General features: G+C 40.5%; 3 protein-coding genes across 3 annotated transcripts; all 3 read left to right on the top strand.

Moving 5' to 3' along the window:
- Positions 1-430: 430 nt before the first annotated feature.
- On the top strand, positions 431-1,969 carry LOC136827991 (cuticle protein AMP2-like). The gene is made up of 3 exons (XM_067085607.1): positions 431-586; positions 1,310-1,518; positions 1,637-1,969. The coding sequence occupies exons 1-3, from the start codon at positions 536-538 to the stop codon at positions 1,824-1,826; spliced, it is 450 nt and encodes a 149-aa protein (XP_066941708.1). The 5' UTR covers positions 431-535; the 3' UTR covers positions 1,827-1,969.
- Positions 1,970-4,634: 2,665 nt separating this feature from the next.
- Positions 4,635-6,050, top strand: LOC136827618 (cuticle protein AMP2-like). The gene is made up of 3 exons (XM_067085091.1): positions 4,635-4,695; positions 5,388-5,602; positions 5,721-6,050. Exons 1-3 carry the CDS (start codon positions 4,645-4,647, stop codon positions 5,905-5,907), a joined length of 453 nt encoding a protein of 150 aa, XP_066941192.1. The 5' UTR covers positions 4,635-4,644; the 3' UTR covers positions 5,908-6,050.
- Positions 6,051-8,704: 2,654 nt separating this feature from the next.
- On the top strand, positions 8,705-15,991 carry LOC136827745 (cuticle protein AMP2-like). Its single transcript, XM_067085207.1, has 3 exons — positions 8,705-8,755; positions 15,239-15,441; positions 15,643-15,991. The coding sequence occupies exons 1-3, from the start codon at positions 8,705-8,707 to the stop codon at positions 15,830-15,832; spliced, it is 444 nt and encodes a 147-aa protein (XP_066941308.1). The 3' UTR covers positions 15,833-15,991.
- Positions 15,992-18,334: the final 2,343 nt, after the last annotated feature.

Genomic DNA, 18,334 nt, shown 5'->3' with positions numbered 1-18,334 from the left:
GTGGCTGGGGACTCAGTTCTGTTGTGCATCGATGGAAAGAAAACATTCCACCAAAGAGGAAGAAAAAAAAAGTTGACCAAACAACACCTCTCCTCGGGTCATGTCCTGGTTCGCCACTCGAGGGCTCTCGTTCTACAACCTCCTCTGAGGTGACCCTTTTGCGTGACCTTATAAGGATCTTGCTGCCACCAGCCCCAGCCCAGCTTCTCCTCATCGTCCTCTCCTCGAAGTCTTTCCCTTTTCCCTTCTCTCTCTCTCTCTCCTCTCTCTCTCTCTCTCGCTTGCCTCTCCCTCCTCCTCACCTGGTCTTTCCATTTTGTCACCTCCGACACCCATCTTCTCGTTTTCCTTCTATCTCTCTCCCTTCCCCCGCCCCCTTCTTCTCCTCTTTTGAATCCATTCCTTCTTCTCATCCTTTTTCCCTACCCAGTCAATCACCACCCCCACCTCTCTCTCTCTCTCTCTCTCTCTCTCTCTCTCTCTCTCTCTCTCATCCCACCGACGCCTACCCTCAGTGAGGTATAAAAGGACTCAAATGTCCTCTCATGAGCATCAGTCAGCTTCGAGTCCCTCCACCATGAAGTCAGTAAGTTCTGGGAAAGGAGAATCCGCATGAAGGAATTCAGACGGTGCTTGCAGTTGCAATCCTCAGGGAACAGGAACACTAAGGAATGCAGAAGTGATATTTCAAAGTGCAAACTACAGTAACAGCAAAGAATTTTACTAAGTTTCGGAAACTTTCCCTGAGACAAATCTCAAGAGTCAAAGATTATTTATGTCACACATTTTCATCCAACATTCGGATATTTGCCCGAATGAACTTTGTCCTTACATTAGTGAACGATTAGGATCTTAATTACGCAGTTGATGAAGATATGTTAATGCCGTTAGCCATTCTTTCAAAGAATACTCGGGGATTCTTTACTGTTTGCTGCATATTACTGCATTTTTATTATGATGTCCTCTGTTTTCCTCATTCTCATGGGGTATCGCCGTCAGTTCGCCTCTTGTGGTGGCTGTAGGCATTACTAAAGGTTGCTTGCAACGTTCCTTCGGCCCACAGCTGCACCCACTTCTTAACCTTTGACTACCTCCGTTTATACTGACTTTCTTTCATCTTGCTGTCCAACCACTCCAACTCCCTCTTTTCACTGAATGGATGAATTACCCCAGTGCCTGTCTTTATAGTCAAATTGTCATCAATCACAATCATTCCAGCTTCACCTGACAATCTGCTTCGAAACAGGAAGAGCAGCTTCTATTTCCACTTGTTTATATGGGTGCTTCCTCTTCTTCTCTCCCTTCGTAGGTGATCGCCCTCTTGTGCCTAGCCTCCGTGGCTCTCGCCGCCCCCCAGTCACTCACACCAGACCATCACGCCAAAACTATTCGAGATGAAAGAGTCGACCACGGCGACGGAAACTTCAACTACGCCTTCGCCGTTGACAACGGCATCGAGACGGAGGTGGCCGGTTCCCCAGGTCCCGAAGGAGCTGTTGTCATGAGAGGATACTACATGTGAGTCATCTGAGAAACCTTCTTTCAATCCTGCTTGTCCCAACTCTCTGTTGTCTCCAAGAAAACACCCTTTAGAAAGAAGTACTTCAACTTGTATAATATTGTTCTTTCTTTCCAGAGTGCCCCTGGAATCTGGAGGAGCCGCCCGTGTTGAATTCGTGGCCGATACAGCTGGATTCCAGCCTTCCAGCGATCTCATCCCAACTCCTCACCCTCTCCCAGAACACGTCCACGAACTCCTCAGAATTGCTGAGGAATTCGAACGACAGGGAGTCCAATTCGACGAGCAAGGACATCGCGTCAACTAAACGTTATGTTCCAGGTATTCCAGTTGGAAAGGGACGTTCCAGGCACTGTTATAATGGTCTCGACTTCCTGCGTGTGTGTGTGTTCGTGCGCGATATAAATGTAAATATTATATAAATATATCTCCAGTTCAGTCATCATAAAACCACTTATTTTATTTCTCATTACCGCATGGACGTTGGAAGGGATAATTACCTTTTAAAAAACAAACAGAAGTGGAATTTCAAAAACTTCTCTTGAAGCAAGAGCTCATACTGGCAGCAAGCCAGCTTATTCAACAACGACAGGTTGGAGGAACTTAGGAAGGTCATATTACAAATGACGAGGTTGCTTAGAGGTGCAGTCAGAAGAGGTTGGAAAGTAGGTTGAGATTCCAGGGACTGGAATGGTTTGAACGTGTGACTGAATGGGGAGAGGAACTGTTAATATAAAAAGAATTAACAGAGGAACAAACAGAAGGACTATAAGATCATAGAGGAAAGGAATGAATAAAGACCTTGACCAAAGAGGAATTCAGGTCCAGTCAATAAGACTAAATTTTGGCAGATCAGGTCAGGTCCTATTCAGTTGGCCGTTGAGGAATGCAGTATTCCGTCAGCACGTGAACGTCTGTTTCCCCACGTTAGGACAGGGGGCTTGCAGCCTCATCCCAGCATCCTTGCTGAGAAGTTGAAGAAAAACATACCTTGAGAATTCAGGAGTCTGTGCATTTACGTTGTCATTCATTCACTTCATAACCTGTAAAATATAATGAAGATGGTTTCAACAACTAATTAAAATATATCATAATTATATCCTAAAATATGTCATGTCATGTCTGAAATACATCTTTTCGTAAATGTAGGAAAACATCTGTATGACAAAGGGAATTATTAGGAGGAGCAGAGAGGTCAAATTTCAGCAGACACCAAACACTTCATTCTCACAAGGAATGAACGCCCTGCCTAAGGAAACACCATCAAGTTCCGTTAAGTAAAAGTTGTCTCTTCTGAGCAACAATTGAATAATCACGAAAAATAAATCAGAGGAAGATATGAAATACGTTTCTGCCTGCCTCTGCTTCAACCCTCCACGCCCATATCATCTGCTTTCTTAACAGTCCTTCCAACTGCATGATCCTGCGGTTCACACGGCTGACGACGCCCTGGTCAAGAAATCATATGGGGGAAGGGGGAAGAAGAAGAGGTAGGCACAAAATTAGGAAGAGTGATGTCGTGGGGAGAGATAAGAAGTCGCTTGGAGTAGAACACGCAAATACCCAAACTAGAATTCTGTGGAGAAAAAGAATATGACATTAAGATCGTACGTAGAAGAAGAAGAAGAAGAAGAAGAAGAAGAAGAAGAAATGGCATGTAAACTGAAGTGAACAAAGGTACATGGCTTGAAAAGGCATTAGACTTTAAATGATGACATATAGCAAAACGGAAGACCTGCAAAGTTATAGGAAAACGCCTTGATGGGCACTGCTGTAGTTATGAGAATTTGGTAAATAAAAAGGAAACTTGCAAGAATGTGAGATGGTGTTGAGGCTTAGCTTAGTCTGATTAAGACATAGGAAGGGAAGATAAAAGAAGAGATTTTTTACTGAAGTAGCTGGAATTAATTTTTATTAAGTCATCAAGCTGACAAATGACCGATGACCCAGCTTCCAGGTGTGAAGAATATAGACAGTTATAGACTTGGAACAGAACTGATTTTTCTGAAACTTTTGATGGATTTTATGATTCTGACTTTCATTCTCTCTCTCTCTTTCGTACACATCTGCACGTACCATCACTTATCTACAAAATTACCGAAAACATAGGCAATTTAAGGCGATGACTACAGTGATAAAAGTGGACAATGAGCTATAAGCTGAGCCCCAAATAACTAGAAATAAATCGAATTCCAGCTGCATTAGTTGATTCTTTTCAGACAACATCCTTGAAGCACCTAGAAAGTAAAATCTTCCAAAAGGGGGTTTGGTTCCTGTCCTTTCGCTGCCAGAGAGGATTCCACTTCTCCAGGCACTCTGTACTCCATAATCCCGGTAAGCAACTACTCTGAATAAATAGTTACTGAAATGCTGTTGATTAGTGAATAATAGAATGGTTCTACCGACAAGTACAGCATATGGTATGCGTGCAAATCCTTCGATTCAGAAGCCTCGAATGGTTGTTATTGTCCTTCTTCCAAACCAATGCTCATCAATAGATTGCGGTAGTTACCTGTAAGCTAACGGGCGCCAGTACCCATGACACTTGCGATAAGAATATTCCAGTCTTGCAGTAGAGGAAATGAAGGTAGCCATTACTGATAGCCATTATTGAGAAACATGACATCATATTACATAGCAAGGATGCATAATCTGAGACCTTGGATCATCCAATAGGATAATGAAATCTGTTAAGTCAGTGGATACAAATAACGGTCTGCGCTTGAATTCCGATTACGTCATTTTTACAGGTTTGGATAACCGTTATATTTAAAAATGCAGACAACGGTCAGTTTGTAGAAATCCTGATAACAGATTACAGTTCCTCTCTCTCTCTCTCTCTCTCTCTCTCTCTCTCTCTCTCTCTCTCTCTCTCTCTCTCACTTACCTCTCCCTCCTCCTCACCTTGTCTTCCCATTTCGTCACGTCTGTCACTCATTGTCTCGTTTTCCTTCTATCTCTCTCCCTCCCGTCGCCTCCTCCTTCTCCTCCTCTTTTGGATCCTCTCCTTCTTCACCTCTTATTCTCTACACAGTCAACCCCACGCCCTCTCTCTCTCTCTCTCTCTCTCTCTCTCTCTCTCCATCCCACGACGCCTACCCTCAGTGAGGTATAAAAGGACTCAAATGTCCTCTCATGAGCAGCAGTCAGCTTCGAGTCCCTCCACCATGAAGTCAGTAAGTTCAGAGAAAGGAGAATCCACATGAGGGAATTCAGACGGTGCTTGCAGTTGCATTCCTCAGGGAACAGGAACACTAAGGAATGCAGAAGTGAAATTTCAAAGTGCAAACTTCAGTAACAGCAAACAATTTTACTAAGTTTCGGAAACTTTCGCTGAAACAAATTTCAAGAGTCAAAGATTTTTGTCATACAATTTCATCCAACATTCGGATATTTGCCTGAATGAACTTTGTCCTTACATTAGTGAACGATTAGGATCTTAATTACGCAGTTGATGAAGATATGTTAATGCCGTTAGCCATTCTTTCACCGAATACTCGGGGATTCTTTACTGTTTGCTGCATATTACTGCATTTTTATTATGATGTCCTCTGTTTTCCTCATTCTCATGGGGTATCGCCGTCAGTTCGCCTCTTGTGGTTGGCTGTAGGCACTACTAAAGGTTGCTTGCAACGTTCCTTCGGCCCACAGCTGCACACACTTTTTAACCTTTGACTACCTCCCTTTATACTGCCTTTCTTTCATCTTGCTGTCCAACCACTCCAACTCCCTCTTTTCACTTTATAGTCAAATTGTCATCAGTCATAATCATTCCAGCTTCACCTGACAATCTGCTTCGAAACAGGAAGAGCAGCTTCTATTTCCGCTTGTTCACGTGGGTGCTTCCTCTTCTTCTCTCCCCTCGTAGGTGATCGCCCTCTTGTGCCTAGCCTCCGTGGCTCTCGCCGCCCCCCAGTCAGTCACCCTGACACCAGACCATTACGCCAAAACCATTCGAGATGAAAGAGTCGACCACGGCGACGGAAACTTCAACTACGCCTTCGCCGCTGACAACGGCATCGAGACCGAGGTGGCCGGTTCCCCAGGTCCCGAAGGAGCTGTTGTCATGAGAGGATACTACATGTGAGTCATCTGAGAAACCCTCTTTCAATCCTGCTTGTCCCAACTGTCTTTTGTCTCCAAGAAAACACCCTTTAAAAAGAAGTACTTCAGCTTGTACAATGTTGTTCTTTCTTTCCAGAGTGCCCCTGGAATCTGGAGCCGCCCGTGTTGAATTCGTTGCCGATACAGCTGGATTCCAGCCTTCCAGCGATCTCATCCCAACTCCTCACCCTCTCCCAGAACACGTCCACGAACTCCTCAGAATTGCTGAGGAATTCGAACGACAGGGAGTCCGATTCGACGACAAAGGACATCGCATCAACTAAACGTTATGTTCCAGGTATTCCAGTTGGAAAGGGACGTTCCAGGCACTGTTATAATGGTCTCGACTTCCTGCCTGTGTATGTGTTCGTGCGCGATATAAATGTAAATATTATATAAATATATCTCCACTTCAGTCATCATAAAACCACTTATTTTATTTCTCATTACCGCATGGACGTTGTAAGGGATAATTACCTTTTAAAAAACAAACAGAAGTGAAATTTCAAAAACTTCTCTTGAAGCAAGAGCTCATACTGGCATCAAGCCAGCTTATTCAACAACAATAGGTTGGAGGAACTTGGGAAGGTCATATTACAAATGACGAGGTTGCTTAGAGGTGCAGTCAGAAGAGGCTGGAAAGTAGGTTGAGATTCCAGTGACTGGAATGGTTTGAACGTGTGACTGAATGGGAAGAGGACTGTTGATATAAAAAGAATTAACAGAGGAGCAAACAGAAGGACTATAAGATCATAGAGGAAAGGAATGAATAAAGACCTTGACCAAAGAGGAATTCAGGTCCAGTCAGTAAGACTAAATTTTGGCAGATCAGTTCAGGTCTTATTCAGCTGGCCGTTGAGGAATGCAAAATTCCGTCAGCACGTGAACGTCTGTTTCCCCACGTTAGGACAGGGGTCTTGCAGCCTCATCCCAACATCCTTGCTGAGAAGTTGAAGAAAAACATACCTTGAGAATTCAGGAGTCTGTGCATTTACGTTGTCATTCATTCACTTCATAACCTGTAAAATATCATGAAGATGGTTTCAACAACTAATTAAAATATATCATAATTATATCCTAAAATATATCATGTCACGTCTGAAATATATCTTTTCGTAAATGTAGGAAAACATCTGTATGACAAAGGGAATTATTAGGAGGAGCAGAGAGGTCAGATTTCAACAGACATCAAACACTTCATTCTCACAAGGAATAAACGCCCTGCCTAAGGAAACACCATCAAGTTCCGTTAAGTAAAAGTTGTCTCTTCTGAGCAACAATTGAATAATCACGAAAAATAAATCAGAGGAAGATATGAAATACGTTTCTGCCTGCCTCTGCTTCAACCCTCCACGCCCATATCATCTGCTTTCTTAACAGTCCTTCCAACTGCATGATCCTGCGGTTCACACGGCTGACGACGCCCTGGTCAAGAAATCATATGGGGGAGGGGGGAAGAAGTAGAGGTAGGCACAAAATTAGGAAGAGTGATGTCGTAGAGAGAGATATGAAGTCGCTTGGAGTAGAACACGCAAATACCCAAACTAGAATTCTGTGGAGAGGAAGAAGATGACATTAAGGTCGCACGAAGAAGAAGAAGAAGAAGAAGAAGAAGAAATGGCATGTAAACTGAAGTGAACAAAGGTACATGACCTGGAAAGGCATTAGACTTTAAATGATGACATATAGCAAAGCGGAAGACCTGCAAAGTTATAGGAAAACGCCTTGATGGGCACTACTGTCGTTATGAGAATTTGGTAAATAAAAGGAAACTTGCAAGAATGTGAGATGGTGTTGAGGCTTAGCTTAGTCTGATTAAGACATAGGAAGGGAAGATAAAAGAAGAGATTTTTTACTGAAGTAGCTGGAATTAATTTTTATTAAGTCATCAAGCTGACAAATATGACCCAGCTTCCAGGTGTGAAGAATATAGACAGTTATAGACTTGGAACGGAACTGATTTTTCTGAAACTTTTTGATGGATTTTTATGATTCTGACTTTCATTCTCTCTCTCTCTTTCGTACACATCTGCACGTACCATCACTTATCTACAAAATTACCGAAAACATAGGCAATTTAAGGCGATGACTACAGTGATAAAAGTGGACAATGAGCTATAAGCTGAGACCCAAATAACTAGAAATAAATCGAATTCCAGCTGCATTAGTTGATTCTTTTCAGACAACATCCTTGAAGCACAAAGAAAGTAAAATCTTCCAAATGGGCAAAAATGGGTTTGGTTCCTGTCCTTTCACTGCCAGAGAGGATTCCACTTCTCCAGGCACTCTGCACTCCATAATCCCGGTAAGCAACTACTCTGAATAAATAGTTACTGAAATGCTGTTGATTAGTGAATAATAGAATGGTTCTACCGACAAGGACAGCATATGGTATGCGTGCAAATCCTTCTACTCAGAAGCCTCGAATGGTTGTTATTGTCCTTCTTCCAAACCAATGCTCATCAATAGATTGCGTTAGTTACCTGTTAAGCTAACGGGCACCAGTACCCATGACACTTGCGATAAGAATATTCCAGTCTTGCAGTAGTGGAAATGAAGGTAGCCATTACTGAGAAACATGACATCATATTGCATAGCAAGGATGCATAATCAGAGATCCTGGATCATTCCGTAGGATAATAAGTTTTGTTAAGTCAGTGGATACAAATAACGGTCTGCGCTTGGATTCCGATTACGTCATTTTTACAGGTTTAGATAACGGTCATATAAACGCAGATAACAATCAGTTTGTATAAGTCCAGATAACAGATTACAGTTCTCTCTCTCTCTCTCCTCTCTCTCTCTCTCTCTCTCTCTCTCTCTCTCTCTCTCTCCTCACCTTGTCTTTCCATTTCGTCACGTCCGTCACTCATCGTCTCGTTTTCCTTCTATCTCTATCTCTCTCCCTCCCGTCGCCTCTTTCTTCTCCTCTTTTCCATGCTCTTCTTCTTCTCCTCTTATTTCCTAACCAGTCAACCTTCCCCCACCTCTCTCTCTCTCTCTCTCTCTCTCTCTCTCTCTCTCTCTCTCTCTCTCTCATCCCACCGACGCCTACCCTCAGTGAGGTATAAAAGGACTCAAATGTCCTCTCATGAGCAGCAGTCAGCTTCGAGTCCCTCCACCATGAAGTCAGTAAGTTCAGAGAAAGGAGAATCCACATGAGGGAATTCAGACGGTGCTTGCAGTTGCATTCCTCAGGGAACAGGAACACTAAGGAATGCAGAAGTGAAATTTCAAAGTGCAAACTACACTAGCAGCAAAGAATTTTACTAAGTTTCGGAAACTTTCCCTGAAACAAATTTCAAGAGTCAAAGATTTTTTATGTCACGCAATTTCATCCAACATTCGGATATTTGCCTGAATGAACTTTGTCTTACATTAGTGAACGATTAGGATCTTAATTACCCAGTTCATGAAGATATGTTAATGCCGTTAGCCATTCTTTCACAGAATACTCGGGGATTCTTTATGGTTTACTGCATATTACTACATTTTTATTATGATGTCCTCTGTTTTCCTCATTCTCATGGGGTATCGCCGTCAGTTCGCCTCTTGTGGTTGGCTGTAGGCATTACTAAAGGTTGCTTGCAACGTTCCTTCGGCCCACAGCTGCACCCACTTTTTAACCTTTGACTACCTCCGTTCATACTGCCTTTCTTTCATCTTGCTGTCCAACCACTCCAACTCCCTTTTTTCACTGAATGGATGAATTACCCCAGTGCCTGTCTTTATAGTCAAATTGTCATCAATCACAATCATTCCAGCTTCACCTGACAATCTGCTTCGAAACAGGAAGAGCAGCTTCTATTTCCGCTTGTTTACATGGGTGCTTCCTCTTCTTCTCTCCCTTCGTAGGTGATCGCCCTCTTGTGCCTAGCCTCCGTGGCTCTCGCCGCCCCCCAGTCAGTCACCCTGACACCAGACCATTACGCCAAAACCATTCGAGATGAAAGAGTCGACCACGGCGACGGAAACTTCAAGTACGCCTTCGCCGCTGACAACGGCATCGAGACCGAGGTGGCCGGTTCCCCAGGTCCCGAAGGAGCTGTTGTCATGAGAGGATACTACATGTGAGTCATCTGAGAAACCTCTTTCAATCCTGCTTGTCCCAACTCTCTGTTGTCTCCAAGAAAACACCCTTTAAAAAGAAGTACTTCAGCTTGTATAATGTTGTTCTTTCTTTCCAGAGTGCCCTGGAATCTGGAGCCGCCCGTGTTGAATTCGTTGCCGATACAGCTGGATTCCAGCCTTCCAGCGATCTCATCCCAACTCCTCACCCTCTCCCAGAACACGTCCACGAACTCCTCAGAATTGCTGAGGAATTCGAACGACAGGAGTCCGATTCGACGACAAAGGACATCGCATCAACTAAACGTTATGTTCCAGGTATTCCAGTTGGAAAGGGACGTTCCAGGCACTGTTATAATGGTCTCGACTTCCTGCGTGTGTGTGTTCGTGCGCGATATAAATGTAAATATTATATAAATATATCTCCACTTCAGTCATCATAAAACCACTTATTTTATTTCTCATTACCGCATGGACGTTGGAAGGATAATTACCTTTAAAAAACAAACAGAAGTGGAATTTCAAAAACTTCTCTTGAAGCAAGAGCTCATACTGGCATCAAGCCAGCTTATTCAACAACAGTAGGTTGGAGGAACTTGGGAAGGTCATATTACAAATGACGAGGTTGCTTAGAGGTGCAGTCAGAAGAGGTTGGAAAGTAGGTTGAGATTCCAGTGACTGGAATGGTTTGAACGTGTGACTGAATGGGGAGAGGACTGTTGATATAAAAAGAATTAACAGAAGGACAAACACCAAGAGGAAAGACTAAAAGATCATAGAGGAAAGGAATGAATAAAGACCTTGACCAAAGAGGAATTCAGGTCCAGTTAATAAGACTAAATTTTGGCAGATCAGGTCAGGTCCTATTCAGTTGGCCGTTGAGGAATGCAGTATTCCGTCAGCACGTGAACGTCTGTTTCCCCACGTTAGGACAGGGGTCTTGCAGCCTCATCCCAACATCCTTGCTGAGAAGTTGAAGAAAAACATACCTTGAGAATTCAGGAGTCTGTGCATTTACGTTGTCATTCATTCACTTCATAACCTGTAAAATATGATGAAGATGGTTTCAACAACTAATTAAAATATATCATAATTATATCCTAAAATATATCATGTCACGTCTGAAATATATCTTTTCGTAAATATAGGAAAACATCTGTATGACAAAGGGAATTATTAGAAGGAGCAAAGAGTTCAGATTTCAGCAGACATCAAACACTTCATTCTCACAAGGAATGAACGCCCTGCCTAAGGAAACACCATCAAGTTCCGTTAAGTAAAAGTTGTGTCTCCTCTGAGCAACAATTGAATAATTACGAAAAATAAATCAGAAGATGATATGAAATACGTTTCTGCCTGCCTCTGCTTCAACCCTCCACGCCCATATCATCTGCTTTCTTAACAGCCCTTCCAACTGCATGATCCTGCGGTTCACGCGGCTGACGACGCCCTGGTCAAGAAAGCATATGGGGGAGGGGGGAAGAAGAAGTGGAGGTAGGCACAAAATTAGGAAGAGTGATGTCGTAGAGAGAGATATGAAGTCGCTTGGAGTGGAACACGCAAATACCCAAACTAGAATTCTTTGAAGAAGAAGAAGATAACACTAAGGTCGTACGAAGAAGAAGAAAAAATGGCATGTAAACTGAAGTAAACAAAGGTACATGGCTTGAAAAGGCATTAGACTTTAAATGATGACATGTAGCAAAGCGGAAGACCTGCAAAGTTATAGGATAACGCCTTGATGGGCACTACTGTAGTTATGAGAGTTTGGTAAATAAAAGGAAACTTGCAAGAATGTGAGATGGTGTTGAGGCTTAGCTTAGCCTGGTTAAGACATGGGAAGAGAAGAAAACGGAAGAATTTTTTAGTGAAGTAGATGGGATTAATTTTTATTAAGTCATCAAGCTGATAAATATGGCCGATGGTATACACCCAGCTTCCAGGTGTGCAGAATGTAACTGGTTATAGACTTGGACTAGAACCGGTTTTCTGAAACTTTTTTGATGTGATTCTTATGATTCTGACTTTCATACCCATCGTAAATGTTTAAAGTATACTCTCTCTCTCTCTCTCTCTCTCTCTCTCTCTCTCTCTCTCTCTCTCTCTCATGAAAGCAGATTTGTTTTTTCCTTAACCTTCCGCAAACTTGAGGTGATTTTTAGAATTATACATCTTTCAGTTTTTACAGTAAAAAATAATGTTTTTTATATTGTAAATAGATTCACATCGAGTGTGAAAGGAAAAAAGGTTTCTCTGCCTCCTCTTTCTGCCAGTTTGTCTGTCTGGTCACTGCCTGATGATCAAGAGACCTTGAGAAAATCAATTCATTTGAATAACTGAATACGAAACTATGATGAAAGAGTCCCTAAATGTATGTATGTAAGCGTAATAAATATACATATATGTTTATGTATATATATGTATATTTTTATGCATATATATATGTGTGTGTGTATTTATATGTTTATTATGTCGTTGAATCATGGATGAGTCCCGGCACAGAAGCCTTCCCCGACATTACTAGCTTTATATACTTATGTAGAAGGTTCGTTAGTTGTGTATGGAACCCCATCCACACACTGAGCCATTCGCCGCCATCTTGCCCGCGCCCTCCCGCTTTCTGGGCGTTGAGACACTTTTCGATGTCTCTCTAATCACACCTATCCAGTCCCTTCCAGGTCTTCTTCGCCTCCTCTCTAACACTGTTTCATTGTACGTTTTTCGCCAGCCTTGCATCCTGCATTCTTACCTAACGAAAATTACATAAAAAAAAACTCCTGATTCATCGTTCCATTTATGCTAACCGTTATACCACTTCCATTTATCTCCTCGTTTCTAACCCCTTCAGTTCCTCGAATGTTACATTTACTATATGAATAATTCATCTCTACAGTTTGTACCTTTTTTCATTCATTTGCATTCAACGACCAACCTTCTCTTCCATACAGGAGGATCTGCTCAACACTCCCTTCGTACATTCAAATCTAGGTTTCTCCTCACATGTTACTATCATCTGAAATAATGTGCTTAATCCCAAATGCTGATAAGAATCCATTGCTTCCATTCTCTCATCGTCCGTATGCCCACTCTTCCTGGTTCCCATTTACACTCATTTACAAATGCCAGTTATTCAAAACGCCATTTAAGACCATTATTGCAATCCAACTTTGCACTTATGTATACAGTCCAATTGCCTTCTCACGTCACTCCTTCCATTAGTATATCAAATAGCCGCGAACACTCAAGACACCTCTGTCTCAGGCCCATTTTCACGCCAAGCCAGCCATTCCCCATTCTACAAATTCTAACGTACTAACTGCCATCATAAAATCTTAAACCTCTTTAAACTATTTATAATCTCAACCTCCTCGCTGAGTCATTAGAGATTCTGTCATCTGCTTTTTCCAAGCCCATGTAAGCCAGATAGAGCTGCTTCCCTTTACTTTCGAATTATTCACGTAATTCTTTCATAGCAGTCACCCAATCCATACAACCTCCTCCATCCTGCCTATACCCACACTGTTTACCCCTTGTCAGTCCTTCTTTCATTTGTCGTGCTTTATTAATTAGGATCCAGTCTGACGTTTTCCATGGTATGCTGGGTTGGTAAAGTATGTCCCTTTAAATTTTACACTCTGAGCATATATATAAATATATATATATATATATATATATATATATATATATATATATATATAGAGAGAGAGAGAGAGAGAGAGAGAGAGAGAGAGAGAGAGAGAGAGAGAGAGAGAGAGAGAGAGAGAGAGAGAGAGAGCAGGAAACTTCACAATAACATTATTGCAGAATTTACATTACATACCTGAGTACGACACTACATTGATGTATGTATATATATATATTATATATATATATATATATATATATATATATATATATATATATATATATATATACATACATATATATATATATATATATATATATATATATATATATATATATATATATATATATACGCACATATGTCTCCACGAACAGCCAATGAGCATCATGCTCACCTTACACTGAGAATATAGAAATGTACGCCTAGAGAGCACTATATATGATAAGTGCACCTTGTATAACCAGGATTATAAACCTATCCTTTTAATGTTTGTACACGGGCAACTGTCGTCGCAGCACACTTATCCCATCGAGAGATATAAGAAACTCTTGTTGAAATAGGCACTGTGTTAAGAGTCGAAATCAACCATTACCGTTATGGTAGCGTAGCAGTTAAGTGTGTACACTTGGTTGTACTCAGTATTGAATGTTTGTCAGAAATATGATCTATGACATACTGAATATATATATATATATATATATATATATATATATATATATATATATATATATACATATATATATATACATATGTATATATATATAAATATATATATATATATATATATATATATATATATATATATATTATATTTTTTTTTTTTTTTTTTTTTTTATCGACTGTGAACTTACGATCTGAGACTCCAACATATCTTACTGAATAACCCTACTAAGAAAATGCCAGACTGAAGAAAAAACATTTTCATTCCTTCCGGCTGAAGAGAATGATGAAAATGAAAATAAACCGTTGGTCTGCAGTTCTCCTAATCACCTATTTCAGGTCCCTTTCGTCCTCATAACAGATCCACAGAAAACGCAAATCTCCCTCAAGTCTAACATCTCCTGAGATGAGGTTGGCCTTGTCACCTGCCCCTTAGTAGATGACCTTCCACAAGTGGTCTCTGGTAGAATGTTGCCTCTTGATCGCCTAACTAATACCTCTTTCCTCTCTCCCTCACTCCCACATTCCCCTCACCCCACCCCCAAATCCTACTCCATCCTACTCCGCCCAATGGGCGTATAAAAGGACCCGAAACTCGGCTTTTAACATCATTCGTCTGAGGTTTCCAGCACAATGAAGTCAGTAAGTGATAGGACAGACATTCCAGCATCTGTAAATTTCAGGTCTTCAAGACCCATATTCTTGGGACTTAAAACGTCCTATTTTCAAGATTCGTGTAGTTATATTCTCAGTTTTCATCGGACTCCAGGGATCATATTCCTAGGATTCCAAAAGTACTGTTCTTGGGACTCAAAAAGTCATATTTGTAGAATTGAACGGACCACATAAGGAATTCTTGAACCCTCAAAATCTAAGGGAATGTTTACTTTGATTTTATTTCCCTTTAATCTTATAGATGAGAGTTTACAATTTCAAAGAATGAGATTTTGTCAGTAAATTTTCTTAATTCATTGACTTAAATCTAGAGTAATTTGTCTAAAACGTTATAGCTTTTTACTTAATTATTATAATAAATAAAGTCAAAGGGTGTGAGCACTGTGTTATTTTTTCTAACATACATCTTTTTTAAATATTCGTGGATTAATTCGTTATCACATACATTCCCAGTGGTCGCAGTTAAAATGGATTAATATTTAAGGTGTTTTATCAAGTGAAATTCAGAAACCATGATGCAAAACACTTGTTTTGAGAGTAAAAATAAAGAGCTTTTGAAACTTTCATTTTCTTCTCTTTTGTCACAGGCGATCATCTTCTTCGGCCTCGTGGCTGTGTCTTTGGCCTCTCCCCAGATCCAGGACCGCGTCGTGGCCCTCCTACGGGATGACAGAGTCGACCAAGGCGACGGCAACTTCAACTACGCCTTTGCCGCCGACAACGGCCTCGAGATGGAGGTGTCCGGTGCCCCAGGTGCCGAAGGTGCCGTCAGCATGAGGGGATATTATGTGTGAGTTACTTCTCGAACGAGAATCTCAAACATCTGCTTTGCTTTGAATTATATTTGTCTCGACTTCAGCTAATTTCCTCACAAGTAACATCAATAAAAAAAAAAAAAGATTCCTCTGATGAAACATCTAGATCCAGAAATTAGTCTGGAACTTAAATCCAAAGGAATTACTTAAACTCACATCTTGTTGCTTCTTTCCAGACTGCCCCTGGAATCTGGAGGAGTCACCCGCGTTGAGTTCGTAGCCGACGGAGCTGGATTCCAGCCTTCCAGCGACATCCTCCCAACTCCTCACCCTCTCCCTGAACACGTCCGAGAACTCCTCAGTATTGCTGAGGAATTCCGCAGACAGGGAGTCCAGTTCGACGACCAAGGACGACGCATCAACTAAACCTTACCTTCCAGGAATTCCAGTTGGAAAGAACGCCTTCCACAGGGCCTCACGTTACGATTATCTTTTCAACTCTACGAAGGCCCTACGAAAGGATTAAATGATTGTATGATAAATGTAAAAGTACGTAAATAAAACTCCTCTCCAGACTTCATAAAAGTATTGTTTCATTACTCATGGTCTCAAAACGCTGGGACCTACATTATGAGGTAATTCAGAATCGAAGTGACCTATTAAACGGAAATCGCTAAAACAAATTATAAATGTTTTTGGTAAAAAACTTTGCACCTCAAGGCTTTATGTGGTCAACTAGATTTGTTTGCAAACGACCTCCACTCGCCCCGCCCCCCACACCCCAAATTAAAAACGTCGCGCAATACTTTAACGAGAATTTAACTTCAATATTTCAGAATTTTCTATTCTCTGTAACTTAAAATTCTGTCCACCTGCGTTCAATCCTATATTTAGCCACGCAGCTCATGAGCTTATGGAAGTGTAGCTGATCATCAAATTATCATATTTTCATACCAATGAATGGAAATAATTTCTTTGTACTAGCTCCATGAAACAATTTGATATTTAGTTTTACCTTCTCATGACACATGTTCTAAAGTAGTAAAATTACGTAATTTACATAACTTTTTTGTTCCCAATACATTTAACGGCACTCTTGGCACTATACATTTATTCAATAGTATGGAGTCAGATTTCAGCTCGTTGTACCACAAATTAGTTAAATTTGAGGTCACAACCAATTTTCCACAATTGAACAATTCCATGATGGTGGCTTACATTTATTTGCTTACGTTTAAATTTTGATATAGGCCTTTCACATGCGTATTCACTCACACGTGAATACTGTTAAACAGTCTGGTATATTTCTAAATTAAGTGGTTTTTACCCTCAACATCTGTAGTTATATGGATGATAACCAGATTCCAAATACTTTGCTTTCCCCTATAAGAGTACCAAGGAAGTAGTCAAGAACTGAAAACTTAAGACCCATTATTTATTAATAAAAAAAAACAATTATAATACACAGGCAAATGGTAAGTTTACGAATGCAGAATATCCAATGGAACCTGACTTAAAAACCTATCAGGATTTTAACGAAAAGCGCAGCATGGAAAATTTAGAAATCAATCAAATGAATAAAGCCTACGTCTGTTTTGTCGACATCTTAGATCCATAGAAATATCAGCCTAACACGAAGGTTCGCAAAGCCGCCCCGTGTCCGCACATTCTCTTGAATACTGGTTCCTCCAGCAAGTTGTGACCTGTAACAGAAAAACAACGACGGCAAAAAATGTTCTTATGCTAATTACTCGGCAACTCTGTAAAGAGAACGTTAACTCTAATATTTCTTGAAATAGGTACCAAATCTTTTACTTTAAGGATAATTTAAGGATAATTAGCTTATGAAAACCACGAGTTACGTTTCTCCAACCAATGCCCAAAAAAGGTCATTACCCACTGAAAACTTGTAACCATCTGGAGTAAGACTATCTCGTACATTTTATACCATAATTATGCATTAAGGCTGTATAAAAAACATTCATACTTTAAAATGCTACTCTGCTTCTGACACCATTTATAGTTAAAATTTTCTCTACACGCAGAAACCACTCAAACAAAACTTTTATCTTAATACTTAGAAAATGTACTTTTCTGAAAATCGCCAAAATCAAAATCCAGATAACCCACATACTATGATCACTGTCGTATGCTTAAAAAAAACACCTTTGATCTTTCAAGAATTCAGGTAAAAGTTAAAGAAACCGCTGAACTTTAAAATAAAGCAACGCAGTTGTGTGATATGAGCTCTTGTTAGGGAGGAAATGGTTACATCATGGATAAGATTTGCTACTAATCATGATCAAAAAGACCCAACAGCTCCTACCTCAATATACTGTATTTAAAAATGTATATGATGCATGCATTAACTGCCTCACGACCTTTTAAACATTTCAGGAGCTATATAGCAAACTTAACCTAACTACAAACTTAATCCATTTTCAGGACGCTAAAATTTTTAAGTAAAACATAACCAGGGCTTGTACGTAAATTTAATTTGTTTTAAAGCTGAATATTGCCGTTTGACGGCATAAACATCCTTAATTTCCTCAAATCTTAGGGAGCTTCTGTAAACTTAAGTGAGTGGGAGGTGTCCAAGCACATTTCAACACCTGATACCTATCTGAAGTTAAAAGAAAACAGCAATAGACTAAGTCTATGCTTGCCACCTGAAAGAGTTTGATCAGTTAGTTTGTTGCGCAAAACCACCCAGGAACCTGCATAGCAGGTCATACGACCTACTATGCAGAAAATGGGGGCTCCCCCACCCCTCCAGGGGCGCGCCCCTTAAGGGGTGGAGGATAAGGTGAAGTTGTTCAAGAACAGTATATAATATACAAATTAAAAAAGTAAATTTATTACAAAAATAAAGTAAATTTCTGACAAATTGAAAAGAAAAATTTATTACAAAAATAAAGTAAATTTCTG

The sequence above is a fragment of the Macrobrachium rosenbergii genome, chromosome 42 (assembly GCF_040412425.1).
Source record: "Macrobrachium rosenbergii isolate ZJJX-2024 chromosome 42, ASM4041242v1, whole genome shotgun sequence".
NCBI classification, from domain to species: domain Eukaryota; kingdom Metazoa; phylum Arthropoda; class Malacostraca; order Decapoda; family Palaemonidae; genus Macrobrachium; species Macrobrachium rosenbergii.
The sequence above is the reverse complement of the archived record's forward strand: the minus strand, read 5'-3'. Positions and strand labels throughout refer to the sequence as shown.